The 14,344-nt window shown below is 39.3% G+C and overlaps 1 protein-coding gene across 1 annotated transcript; it reads right to left on the reverse strand.

Annotated features, from left to right (window-relative positions):
- Nucleotides 1–462: 462 nt before the first annotated feature.
- On the reverse strand, nt 463–4,862 carry LOC118771330 (MARVEL domain-containing protein 2-like; the record flags this gene model as incomplete). The annotated part of the gene is made up of 5 exons (XM_036519296.1): nt 463–1,184; nt 1,502–1,552; nt 2,024–2,195; nt 2,739–2,917; nt 3,936–4,862. Coding segments are annotated over 5 exons (1,479 nt in total), but the record flags the coding sequence as incomplete, so codon positions are not given.
- Nucleotides 4,863–14,344: the final 9,482 nt, after the last annotated feature.

Consider the following 14,344-nt stretch of genomic DNA (forward strand, 5'->3'; position numbering starts at 1 on the left):
CCCGAAACAAATGTACTGAGTGCACAAACAGGAAATTAAAAGAAGCAGCAGAACTCCTAGTTACACGACCAAATGTGAGTTTGACATTCCTGTCCATTATAGTTACATTTATTACACGGGTGGTACGATATTGAAAAAAAAAAAAAAAAGAATGCTTTCAGGGAACTGGTTTGGATATGTTCTCATACAGTTAATGTTCAAATGACCATTTGGGCTGACTCGCAACGGTCATGTATGTTGAATATCAATAACATCAACAACAAAAAATCACGAAAAGAATTATTCAAATGTAACGTTTGTTTTGGATACATACATACATGCATACATACATACATACATATATACAGTGCACCATATACCTACAGTGGAAGTAAAATTGATAAAATCAGGATGGCTTTCTTTGATTTTTTTCCAGAAATAAATTATGATGTAACAGCATTGGTGTCCTTCAGAATGGCAGTATGAAGATCTGAACATTAAAGTGTGAAAGCTCACATGATAAACAAACACATAGACTTTGCAAAAATATATTTGCATCCCCGTAACCATGTCCCATGGCTGGTGATATGTGTTTTCAGGCACTGAAGCTTTGAGATTCCTCCAGTATATAGCCTACACAATGATCTGTCTAATGACATCAGGGGTTCATTCTGGTCTGTGTTTTGAAACCACCTTTTGCAAACTGTTACTAGTGGATGAAAAACATATACATTAGCTTCTTATGCAGGAAAAAGTGTACCTTACCAAATTGGTCAATGATAAAATAAATCTGGAATAAAGCAAGAGCAAGTATTTCTACCATCACACATGCATATCTGAATAAAATCATATGTATATGTTTAATAAACGTATTGCCCTATGGTATTCAGTATGAAGTACAAAAGTGAATCGAATAAAAATGTTTCTGTCAATAAGCAGGTGTCAATCAACAGGAGTACTGGAGTACACATCTCATCCGTTCACCAACTGAACAGAGATTTCCTCTAAAAAGACAGGCACACTAGAGAGGAAGGATTCTGTGCTTCCCATGTGTGTTATGTTGGCTGTTTCCTCAGGTGCTGGCCCTTCCTTTCTTCAGGTTCCATGTAAAAATCCTGGTCAAAATCCTGGATCCTGCTCTTGATGTGTTTGAGTTTAGCTTTCAGGTACTCATAGCGTTCCCTTTTTTCTGAGAATGCAGGATCCTGCAAATACATTCAAATACAAAATAAGCTATAGGTGCCTTGTACATTCAGTGACATTGATTGTCCTTCACTGTTGTTCACTGGTCGGGAGGAGTATTTATACCCCTGAAGCAGCACAGAGACCATTGCAAAATGTTGTATGAATGGGCTACTGGGTTACACTAGGAGATGTCATTCACCTACTCATACAATTGTAAAACTTTGTATCCAAATGCATTTTGAGGCCCATTTTAAGAGGGAGCATAAAGAATTACTGTTTGACCAACAGCATTAAAGTAAACTGAAATTTCGTCCTTCTCTTCATAAAAATAGCTTACATTCTTTTTCTCATTGTACTTCCTCATTATTTGTTGAATCCTCCGCTGCTCCTGTTAGGGGAGAAAAATACACAATCGATCTGTTCAGTTATACATTTCCTGTGCCAGGGTAATATAACATGGAAATCTAATGGTACTAAAAATAATCATCATGTTTTTAATGTGTTACAGATAACTTCTGTGGACACCTTTTATTGTCTGTGTTGCAGCACCACTGACCTATCATTACATGAAGGAATGAACTCAGCCTGACTGTAGGTAAGGCTACTGATGTCTAGGGGATGGGTAAAGTATACACCCTGACCAGCCCATCTCTACTGAGTCACAGTGCTGGAAATAGCAGGGCCTGTGGAAGTGAGGCTACATGCCTGAGAGTTGATCCGAGCTGTTTCTTTCCATCTGCTGATAGCTGAGCTTTCTAAGCCGCCATTTTCTTTACACTTGACCTAATTAGGACCTGAGACAGCTGAACATTTATTTAAGCCTTATTATTTCCAGTGGTCATCTGGGTAGCTGTCCCACCTCATAGCTGTTGATCTCACTGAGTAGCTTGCCCATCATGGCATCCAGCTCGCTGAATTTCTTCAATGTGGCATTGATGTCACAGTGTAGCTCCTTATACTCCTGGTACTGGTCATTAAAGACAGCTTTATACTGTTCCCTGTCCTCCACCGAATGGATTTCAGGATACTTCCTTAAGGGAGAAAGTGGCAGCACCGTCACAGAACAGAAGATGACAATCTACAGTATGTCTGTGTGAAAGCAATATAAAGGAATATCTGAAGGCCATCATCCCTGTTTTCTGTGTAGATTTGCCTGCAGTTGAATATACACACTATCCTACCAAAAGCACAGCACAGAGCCTAGACCTCAACCCAGCAGAATGTCTTTGCAATTGTAAATTGAATTGGAATGCAGAACTAAGAGAGGGCAAAGATGACCTTCTTCAATGGTGGAGCTTACTAATGTTTCAGAGGAGGAATGGAGCACAATACACCCAGTTTTCTACCAAAAAGTAGTAGACAATCTCCCACAGTACATTGAAGCAGTTATTAATACCAAAGGTAGGCCAAAACACTGCTGGCCCAAAGGCAGGCAGTTAGGATAGTATGTATATATATGTTGTGACTGAAGCTAAACTGTATGTGTGAATGATGGCTGGAATGTGATTAGACAGCTTTTCTCTCTCCGTGTGGCTTTACCTGTTGATGACATATCACAGCACTATTGTACTCACATGATGTAGTCTGCAATGACTTGAGGCTTTGGGACATAACCAGTAGGAATGGCTCTGTTCAAGGTGCCTGGGTCTTCTGAAAAATGTATCCTCTTGCTTGTCCTCATAGAATGATCCATCTCATCCTCAAAAATAATTCTCTTGGATTTAGACTGGACCGTGGTATTAGGTGGATGTAACTGAGGTGAAAATGAGAGGAGGCACAGAGAAAATCCATTACATAGGGGAAGTGTTTATGTAGGCTATGTATTTATGTGAAATAATAAAACCTTCAACCTAAAGTTTTGTGACAAAAAAATCCTTTTCTTAGGAATTGGGTTTTCTGGCCCTTTTCCTTTTTTCTTTTCTTGGGCTGTGTAAAATCCCATCCTGCTGCCTAAGTCTTAACCACATTGGTATCTTGTTGTGTTTGTGTTCTTTTAAAACAAACTAACAAACTGAAGGAAACCGCACAAAGCTGGCATTGTAATGAGCATTGTTCTCAATGGACTGTGAGAGTTCACTTTTATTTCCCCTTCAGATTAGATTGTTTTTGTTCTGTGCTGTTTCCATCTTACGTTATATGCACGTGGGTCAGGCCTTATCTCTTACACAGCCATAGTTTAGTCTCCATAAACCAGGGACAGGGGATTAGTCCCAGGTTACACAGAGAATAAGAATTCACTCTTTGAAGAGAAGAAATTCCTTGCCGCTTATTTAGTTTCTTCACTTCATCAACCTGAAGGAGCCATACGCAAAACCCTTAAAAATACATTTTTATCCCCACTGCCCCACCCTCCGTTTAAATGATAATGTAATGAATTTGTTTCTTTGCTCTGTAGCACTGGCTGGTTGTTTTTTGGAAGTTGATAAGATGTACTGCGTTATCAGCTGTTCCATTGTGCAGGGTTCCAGAATGGCTGGGATTTAATTCAAATATCTCAGTGTTTCATATGTATCGTTCTGGAGCATTGAACATAGCTGCAAGTTTATTGACCCTGAGCTGTTGTTTTATCAAACATCCTTTTGAGAGAAGCTGTGAAGGGCTGTGAGACACAGGGAGCCTCACACTGACACTACTCAAGAAAATTACTGTACAGGATGCCACATAGGCCTAAAACAAAAAAAAAAAAGAAAATGAACTCTGTCCTTTTATCATCCACACAGCATTTTCACATGGGGGGTATGCCAAAGGGGAGAAGAGTAAGAGGGACCCACCTCCTTCTCCAGCGCCTCTTTAGCTTGGCGTGCTGCCTCATGCCGCCACATCTTCAGGCACACCAGAAAGCTGATGAGGTACATGAGCATGTTAATAAATATGAAGGCTGTGCCGGCCATCTGTCCTCCTTCCACCCGGCAGAGGGTGGATATAAGAGGGTTGAAACCAATTGTCAAGTAGCACAGCCCCCCGCGATTGAGGTCATTAACGTAAACAATTCCAGCCGCCATATAGAGCAGGAAAACGGCCACATTAATGACAGACTCTGTGAGGGGCCACCAGTGAGAATCCAAGAGGATGGTGCGGTAGTACATGGTCAATCCCAGCACCAGAAGAATGACAGTCACAAGCCATGCCAGACCAGCCACTGCTAACACAAATGGGGTCATGGGGCCATTATAGTAGTACCCTGATGTCCCATATCCACCATATATGTAACTGGGACCCTGGAAACCATACAGGTTATACCATTCGCTATCCTTCTGGATGTAGGCACACACGCATGCAAACACCATGCCTCCAAATAGGAGCTGGATGCCGGCTAGAAGTCTCAGCAATCCTGGCCACGATTTCATATAGGAATATTTCTGCTGGTAGACCTCAAGCTTCTCTGCGTAGTACTGGGCTGGGTGGATACTGGTCAACTCTGATCCCTCAAGAGGGTCCTGACCTTCTGCTTGGGAGTAACCTGTGGGGCTGTCAGTTAACAACGGCTTCTGGGAACTCTTGCTGGATCTTAAGGAATCCTGTTGGTCCCAGTACCTCTGTTGCAGCTGAGGACTCACGGGTGGGCTTACCCGAGTTCCATTGGGCAGGATAGTCCTCTCTGTTAAATTCTGGTGAGTTGCACCATCGCCCCTCCTCCATTTCCTAAAGAGGCCACTCCATGACTGCGGGAGGAGATTTTTCTTCATCTTGTCCCGTAGCTTTGCTTTCCGCTGACCCAGTGCATGTCCAACCAGAGGGCTGCTGGACAATGGGGAGCTCTCGCTGGATCTGTTAGAGTCCTGGTCTGAGATCCTTGGGAAAATGCGTTCTGAAAGTGTGATGGGAGAGATCTTTCTTTGAGGAACAGCTTCATCCAGATCTTCAGAGAGATCAAGGAGAGGTTTCCTCTTTCTTCTGTTCTCTGAGCTGCTCCTGGAGGAATAGCGAGCATCCACAGACATCATGCTATGGTCTTCTTTTATTCAGGACAGAGGGATGGAAGGATAAGGGGAGCCCTGACAGCCTAGTCATCCATTGTGCTCTCTGCAGAGAATAAAAATTTCCCTTAGAAGTTTTAATTCAGATTCAGGGAAAAATGTTTCTGGCAAGGGGACAAATTAACAAAGGATTACAAATTTATACATCAGGAAAATTCTGGAAAATAAAATGTACATTATATTATTTTGTTTAAGAGGAGTGAAAATGCAGTGTAGATGTAGTGTAGTGTAGTGTAGTGAACAGAATAAGGACAGTTTTCCAAATGGATAATTAAATGAACCAATTTCCCTTCAGCATCATTATGGTAACACAAAACAGGAAACCCAAACAACAATCTATTTATGTATTATATAATGCACTTTAAGAATTAAATTAAGGATTATTTCTTCTCTGCAGTGGTTCCTACTGTTTCATGATACTTTTCTGCATCTTCATATAACCTTTCCTAGTTAAACATTCAACACAGCATCAGATTATTTATTTATTTTAAGGAAAAATGTTAACATTATAAATAATAGGAACATGGAAAACCATGTTAATAAGAACCTCTCAGTTAATTGGGAAATGGTAAAACATTCCATGCTTTAACCACAGCTTTGAACAAAAATACTATTTCTTACCTGGGTTTGAGAGAAAGTGATCAAGCCAGCATATGCACGTCAGAAGCAATTCAATTGTTACACCAAAATATGAGCTTCTCCTTCCAGAGTAACAGCTCCTCGTGCTCCCAAGCCCAACATACAGCCCCAGATGGAGCACAGAATAGCCCTTCCCCCCAGCATGTCTACATTGCTGTGGTACTTACGTCAAAACAAAGAGGGCTTTAACTGAACTTTTTTGCAGAGCTGCCAAAAGACTTGTCGCTCATAAAGTTTACTTAAACTGCCCAAAACAACTAAATTTGTCTCTCAAAGAATAACTTTTTACACAGCCCACAGATTGAGCTGTGGCAGTTAAGACAGAATCAAAACATTTTGCATGTTCCAGCTATTAACAGTGACAAAAGGCCCTGTGATTAAATAACGACTTTGTTTACTGTACCTTGTTGTTGGAGGCCACTCAAGATAGCCCAGGAGGACAGTTATCTGGGAGGAAAACAAGGTTTTGTCAAAATGGCTGCTGCCTGAACAGGCCCTTCAGGTGACTTACTGCTGTTATCGCCTCAGTGGAGGAGCAGCTTAAAAATTAAACCTGGTGAGCCCTCTCGAGGCTGGCACTGCAAGGTTAAGCTTTGGAGCATTCATGTTAGGGAGTGGGTATAAACACACATAACACATCTGTGAAGCACTAAGTCAATGTAATTTGTTTTTAGATTTATATGTTATGAAAATGTATTATTATTATTGAAACAATTTCTGGATTGCCATTTGCCACCATCGTGTTAAATGTGTGTGTTTATGTGTGTGTGTGTTGCAGAAGCCATCTGAACATCTTAGATTACCTTGATGAGACAAAATTCCAGCAGTCCAGCAATCTATCATCTAGATCAAGAGCTAATCAGCACTAGATCTGAAATCTTATGTTATGTGAATATGAATTTGTGTAAACAAATAAAAAAAATGTTCTTTTTTACAGTTACAATGTACTTCACATTAATCAACAAAAATGTTAAATGTTGATCATACAATTTCTTTAATTTCTTTGAATTTCTTTAATGTTTACAGATGAGCATTGATTTAATTTAAATTAGAGAGGTCTAAAATATCCTTAATATCTTCTATGCACAAGTTTTCCTCTATCTTTCATTTTACTGCCACAAATCCACAGCAGCAGTACAATCGATACTAAATAAATTAGACGGATAAGATTCCTGTTCCTCATTACTTCTTTTTTCTTTGTGGGTCTAATTTATCTCGAGAGATTTGATTATCTGGGACCCTTCATCCTTTCCTGGTTAACCCTTGAAGACCCTAACTCCTAAACAAAAACACTCAAGCAATAAATGTAACCATAAAACTCACCTCAATCACTCTGATTTAATACACAATGCACACTGTAATCCACTGTTGAAATGTTATCTTCCCTCAATTGTTGCAAGAATATAATGTGACAATTTGCCGTGTTAATGGTTGGACTTTTGTGTGAAATTTTACCAGCAGGGGGCAGCAGTGATCTGTCATCAGTATGACTACCAGGCCTCTTTCTTACTGTCCCATTCTTTGTCTCAATTTTGAATTTAGATGCTTCATTTTCTCTGACCTTGCAAACTATGTTATTGCAAAAGTGATATCAATATTCAGCAAATAATAACAGGTAATAAAATACATAACTCATGCATTGTGCTATTTTAGTTATTATCCTTAATTGCTCCCCAAGCTATGATATCGTAAATTAAAAGTAATTTAATTTTCTGATATTTGTAGGACTGTAGGTGAAGGTTAGTACAGAAAGTAAAATTTATAAACTAACATGAATAAATGTGTTATTATATGATCATGTGTTTTGGAGCACTCAAAAAACACAATGTCAAATCAGTACCAATTGACCTTATAAAAACACAAAACATTTGCTGAATTACCTCAGAAATACCTATTTATTAACTATTGAAAGAGTGTTATTATATCACCTGTGAATGTCCCCAACGTAGTTAAATACATAATTATTTGGCTACTGCACTAATTTAAATATATGCCTTACCTCTGTCAAACTATGAAGAACTTTGGAGTGAGGACCTCTGGCCATTTCATTATTTTATGAAGCATTAAAAATGCTTCCATCTCCCTGTCTCTCTGTCTCTCTTTCTATGTCATCATCTCTATCTCATTCTCTCTCTATCTCAACCCCTATTTCTCTCCATCTCTCCCTCACTCTTTATCCTTCTCTCTCTCTCTTTGTCTCCCTCAGAGAGAGAGAGAGCCAGTCTCTGCTGCTGCTCCCCAGAATGTTACAACCCTGCAGCCTTGTTCTAATGTCCTTAGAACATGTCTCTTCTGTCATGTGTAAAAAACGCTCTGGGTCTGATTTCCACAGCTCTGCTACAAGGGTAGCTTTCAAAATTGCTGAGCAGCTATTTACACTGTCAGTTCCTACTCTATCAAGCACAGAGTAGGAAACTGTGAATGAAATATATTTCATGGAGAGAGTTATAAAATAAGAAATCAAGAACACATGTGACAGCTGATAAAACTGAACAACGGAACTATATACTTACCAAATGAACAATGAAAAACATCAATACCATGATTAAATGTCTTTTTGTTTTATTTTGTATCTTTAAAAGGATTCACTCTGACATAAATGTCTACTAAAGTTCTTTTTCTTTTCATGGAATTGTCATTTTTTTCTGTTTTTGTTATTCTTTTTTTGACATAATTTGCTACAATTTAAAATTGTTGAAGCCACCAGTGATTTTTTTCTAAAGTAACTGTAATGCAATAAAAGAGCTACACTGCACAGCACTACAGATCTGACCCCTGACACCAGACTGCTTACATGTATTTGCATAAAGTTTGAGATATGAGGTCCATTCACACATAACTCTTCCTTGTTCCAGTCCCCTCAGCATGGCTGTTCTTTGTCGCTTCTATCTCTCCCTCTGCTAATCCTTATCGATTCGAAGTGAATATCCTTATAGCACTTCTCTTTTCCATCTAGGACTCTTACTGCCATTGGCTCTCCACCAGACATACTCAAACTGTAGTTTAAGTTTGCAGCTGTCTTTAGTTAATATAGCTGAAACCAAAGTAGATGCATCATTCTTAATAGGCTAACATTGCAAGGCAGTACAGAAGATCTTTGTCAGAAATATCTGATATGTTCCAGTGACACTTCACATATAGTTACAGTTATAAGCAGCTAATGAATTCAAAGCTGCAGCATTGGCATTGTGCAGCAGGGGTATAATCATAGATGATCCTTGTATCAGGGATCCGGTCTCTGGCTGTTTGAGGACATAAGAATATAATGCCCTATCAAAAATGACAAAAACTGGAAATTCTCTAAAAAACTGGGATGATGTCCTACTAAATGGACCTGTCCTACGCAACATATCTGTGAGAGAAGAGGTGCTCGGAGCCGCAAGTTGCTTGCGAAGCACATGTCAAAAATCTTTCACACTGAAACACAGCGCTGTATGTATAGAGAATTGAAGCTCTGATTTGAAGCCCCAGGCAGTGAAAAGTGGCTTTTAAGGAGTAAAATGGTCCTGGGGCACCACAGTGTCAAGTCATGGGGGAACCAATTTTTAATGTTTCATTCCATTTCCATCACGAGTCCCGAAGTGCAGTGGTGATTGATGTGGGGAGTGGGAGAAAGCTGGGAGATTCATCAGCAGCTGCGAAAGGAATCACAGAGCGTCTGCCACACTGTCACCAAGGAACCCTCCCTTCTAGATAGATGAACGCTCCTGCCTTCAAAAAGTGCTTTTTTGAAGGGTATAGATCAGCTGCCAAATCACCTGCAGCAAATAACATATAGGAAGACAGCATCATTTATCAGACTTTCCTCTGAAAGGGCATTTACACATGCAGATATTTACAGGGTGTCTCCACTGTGACTATTTTTAAACCCTCCCTTGCACATGATTGGTGAATAATTGATTGTTGCAATGTCTTTGAAGTGTACGTGATGCAAAAATGTTATGTGGCAGTCCTATAGCAACCCGGTGAAATATTTTTGTCAAGTTTGTCAGACTGCACCAGAAGGAATTAGGTATATTTGTTATTGTCTGGACAGCCAGGGAAGTCATCAAAATACTTCCTTTCTAATCATCAGAACTGGCCTGGAGTCCTCAGGATACTTCAACAGAGGCAAGGCATATCATTTGATGCATTGCCTTCCTTTTCCAGACCACTGTATGCAAAGTGACTGTAGGCATTTAAGATGTTTTTTTTTTTTTTACCACTGTGTCATAGCTGATGTCTTGAGTTCAGAAATTTGATGAGAATGTATGAGATTTGTAAATTTAATTTTTCAGTGTTTCAAATGCTGAACCCAGCTACAACAAATACAAATGCAAGAACATATTAAGAACATAATCAATGCCAAAACTAAGCACACACAAGATTTTTGTGATATAAAACAAGGCCTTGAAAGCAAATCCATGTGACTTTTTTTTGTTTTATGTTTTTTTTTTTTTTTTGTAGTTAGTTTGACCGTTGACCTGAACCATCTAGTATATAACCTTCAAATTGCAGAGTGAAAATGTCACTTTTAATGTTTTATTTTAATAATAAAGCTCAAAAAGATCAAAATAGCTACATACTTTTCAGCTCAATATTAATAGACAGACCTAAAAAGGCCTTTCTTACATAGTCCCCTGACTCCCAAAAAGCTGCAAGGGGAGATGACATTGCATAAAATCCAATGGCATTTATACGTCTCACATACTGTAAGTTAATACTGATATACTTGTAAACATATAATATTGTGATCTGTTAATAGGAAATTATTAATGTGTAATAAACATACCTAAATAAATGGAATAAAATGGGACCTTTGCTTTTCAAACACTTATTGACACACACACACACACACATATCAGTGTATTTGACAGTTAAGGCTAAGCAATTGTATTTATCATTAATAGATTTCATTTTAGTTAAAAATGTTTTGGAAGCAAATAACCCAACTTACTGTGACATGGTCATGACACCATCATTTCAAAGACACTTTAGCCAGCTGTGTATCATTTAAAAAAGTTAGAATATCACAAATGTGATCATATTAATTGTTTGCTTCAGAAGGTTCAGGTTAAATATTTAATCTTATCTCCACTTACACACCTTTGAAATACACACTGTAGCAATGCACAGGTTAACAGGGGTTAAGAAAGTGGAAACTCATAGTAACAATGTTTGACATTTGCATCTGCCTCAGCCGCAGTGTAATAGCATTAGGCCCTGACTCCAAACAGGATGTGTTGTTCTTCACAGTGCAGAATGTCAGCAGAGGTTTGCTAATCATGATAATTGATGCAGTCACACATTTAGACATTTTCTGTCTGAGGTTTTGCAGCAGTAGTGTATTGATGGAGGAAGTAAAAAAAAAAATCTTTGGCATTTCTCTTGCCAGATACTGCTCCTGCTGAATCCTAATGATAACTGATAAAAGGTGAAAAATTGCCCTTAAATGCACTGTAGTGCTATAAGGATCAAAGGAACAGAATTCGATAATTCGAAGCAGAAGCACAGAGCATCAATCCACAGCTTTCAGGCTGATGCATGGACTAGTCATTTGACACATCGGTATTTTTACATACCACTACTACTGATGTGTAGACATTCTGTGTACTACACTGTATGCAGTGCACATCACAGGAGCTGGTATTACTAGTGATTTTACATTAAATTGCATTTACTGTCAGATTCCTTACATGACAAGTGTTCATGTAACATTAATTACATTTTATGTTCCTCACAAAAGAGCTGAATTTTCATGCATCTCTTCACAAGTCATGTTAAGAATCCTCCAAAAAGATACAACGGGAGTGTCTAGGACTCAAACACACAACCGTCCAGTTATGGGATCAACAGCACAGCTTCACCTTTACATTCTGACATATGTTAATTTCAGAATTACTCTAGAAAAATATTCCACAGTGCATCCTTTTCCTGAGGAATCAGAATGGAATGTCTATTCATGAACATTCCAAAGGGTAGATTTTTGATCTCTGTATTATAAAAAGCTTGATGGTGCCTTACCATGTTATTGAGGCCATGGGTAATGTTATTCAGACCACTGGCCACTTAACTGAACACATTCAGAAATAAAATTAGGCTGCCCCAGAATACACTGATCAGTTTTTCTCCTTAAATATCTCAAGTGCCTGTTCTAAATCTCTGTGGTTGTGAGATAATTAGCATGTTTGTATCCGGGTGTAATCCACTGGGCTTCAGAACAACACTTAGCATCAAATTAAATAAAGGACCTACCCTCATCAGCTCTGCTGTAGAATATGAGCTCTCCTCATCCCCCATGCCATCCTGTGACAGCCCAGTGACCATTGTGAAGTGAAGCCACTGCTGTAATTGAATGAAAGGGCAACATCATAGCCTGAAATTACCTGCCAGTGATTAAGCAAGCCACCGTTTTTTACTCACGTAAGCAGAGACGGTGACCCCCTCGGCCACATCTTTCATGGACAGGAGCATTACAAATGCATCCACCACCACAAAGGGAGCTGGATCTCTGCCTCTTTATTGGCATCCAAGCCTGGTCTTCAAAGACGTGCTTGTCCAGCCACTTTTGAGTTGGAGACCCAGCAATCTCTTGTTTACATTGCTGACGCTTTTTATTTTTCTTTAATCATTCATGAGACTCTCTCATTTTTAACATGTGGGCACACTGCTCCTATTCTGCAGCTGTCACCATGAGAATACTTCATCAGCCTAATTGAAGCTGTACTGCATACAAGATCACGTAAGTTCTGCGCTCCGGTTTGGCTCTCTGCCGTGGGCTTCCCTGAGAGAGAATCCTGCCAGGAAAGTACTGTGAGAGACTCACAGCGTGTGAGTCCTTAGCCATGGAGAGCTGAAGCTAAAAAAATCCTGCAAACAAACAGCACAAGGACATCGCCACCAGGTTTCTTCACGGTTTCCCAGTTTAACATATTTTCCTTGTGATTTTTACCATGTTTCTACCTTTATAATTTATCACACTTGCACTTTTTCAGAAAGTGGAACGTATTTAACATTCTATATGCCCTTTGGAAAGGGTCAATTTACTGTAGGATTTGACAAATCATGATGTTCCCTAAGCAGCCATGTTGGACATTTTTGTGAGGGAATTGGGATGAAACATGTAAATGCAAGGTTCTGGCGTTCATGACCTTTCCCTCTTCCTGAGAGCTCCTCTCATTTAGAGTACAGAGACATGAAGGAAGCCCCACAGACCTACAGCTACTGTAATGAGGCCCAACAGGTAGATGTGTGATTGACAGGGGCTCCCCCCAAGCCTCCATGGGGCTTCAAAGGATAAGCAGCCTTTCACTACCACAGCATTATTCTTTCTAATTGCCCATAATTTTTTTCTTCTAAGTGCCAAATTATTAATCACCCTTCTTTTTCCATTTGCAGATATTGTTCGCCAGCTTGTTTTACTGAAGACCAAATTGAATTACTTGTACAGGTTATTAATTTTATTTTCATCTTAATATGTGTAAAATGTTATTGATGTGCACAAGAATGCTGCATTTATTTAGGATTTTTTGTCATTGTTTAGCATAATAACAAGAAGTTGTCTTGAATGACTTCATTATCATAATGGTCATTGTCACGATGATCTTGTTTAATGATGATGACGATCATATCCCTATGGGGAAATATTTGTTCCATGTTTCGGTTGTTTTTTTTTTTTTTTTTTTTTTTTTTCATTAAAATATTAATCAAATTTTCCAAATGATTTGTAAATTGTCTAGTAATTTACTGTACTTGTGAACTAGCAGCTGTGGTGGTAGGTTTATCACTTGAAACTGATGCTGCTTTAGGTCACAGTCAGGAGGTGTTCCCTGGCTGATTTGTTTCATTTCTAAAGGTTGGACTGGAGGGTGTCTGTGAGTGGATTCCCTTTCTTGTGGGTAAATGTTAGGCTTCAAAGGCAGCTGGGGGTTTCAAACAGGCAGTTATGGTTCTACTTGCCCTAACGCTCTGACAACTGGGTCAAATAAAAAGCCATCTCTTTAACCCCTGAGACACCGCATAAATGCAACGTTGTCTCATCACACACTGGCACCTTATGTCTCTTCAGAGGTTTACAACCCCAGTATACAGCTTGGGTTGAATTTTTAACAAAAGCGCCTCCAGTTGCCTCTGGAACAATGGCTACTCTGTACTCACTGTCTACTATTGAACTATGTACCAGCTCCACAAAGGCAGCCTGGGTATTTTATTAACGTTTCCCTACACGTGTGTTGAAACATCTGACATAAACACATTTGACAAAATTTACCACCACATGTGACAAAATTTACCACCACGTATGCAAGACCATCAGTAGATAAGATGTGGCCTGTGAGTTTCAGCTGTTCAGACTAATGGGGAAAAAACCCTGCTGCAAAGTGGGTCCGGTTGGAAACTCGCTAATTGATGGGCAACTTGATCTTGGATCGCTCCTAATACTATCACTCTGCACTCAAGTCCCTCATTGCTTCACACCCTCAGACGCTAAGGATGGATTACAGTACCATGTGTGCTAGAACAGTATCCAGCCCCAGGAAAACCATTCTCATTTCTACATTTGAATTGCATTAGTAAGAAAATAAAGA

This window comes from Megalops cyprinoides, chromosome 2 (genome assembly GCF_013368585.1).
Source record: "Megalops cyprinoides isolate fMegCyp1 chromosome 2, fMegCyp1.pri, whole genome shotgun sequence".
Lineage (NCBI taxonomy): Eukaryota > Metazoa > Chordata > Actinopteri > Elopiformes > Megalopidae > Megalops > Megalops cyprinoides.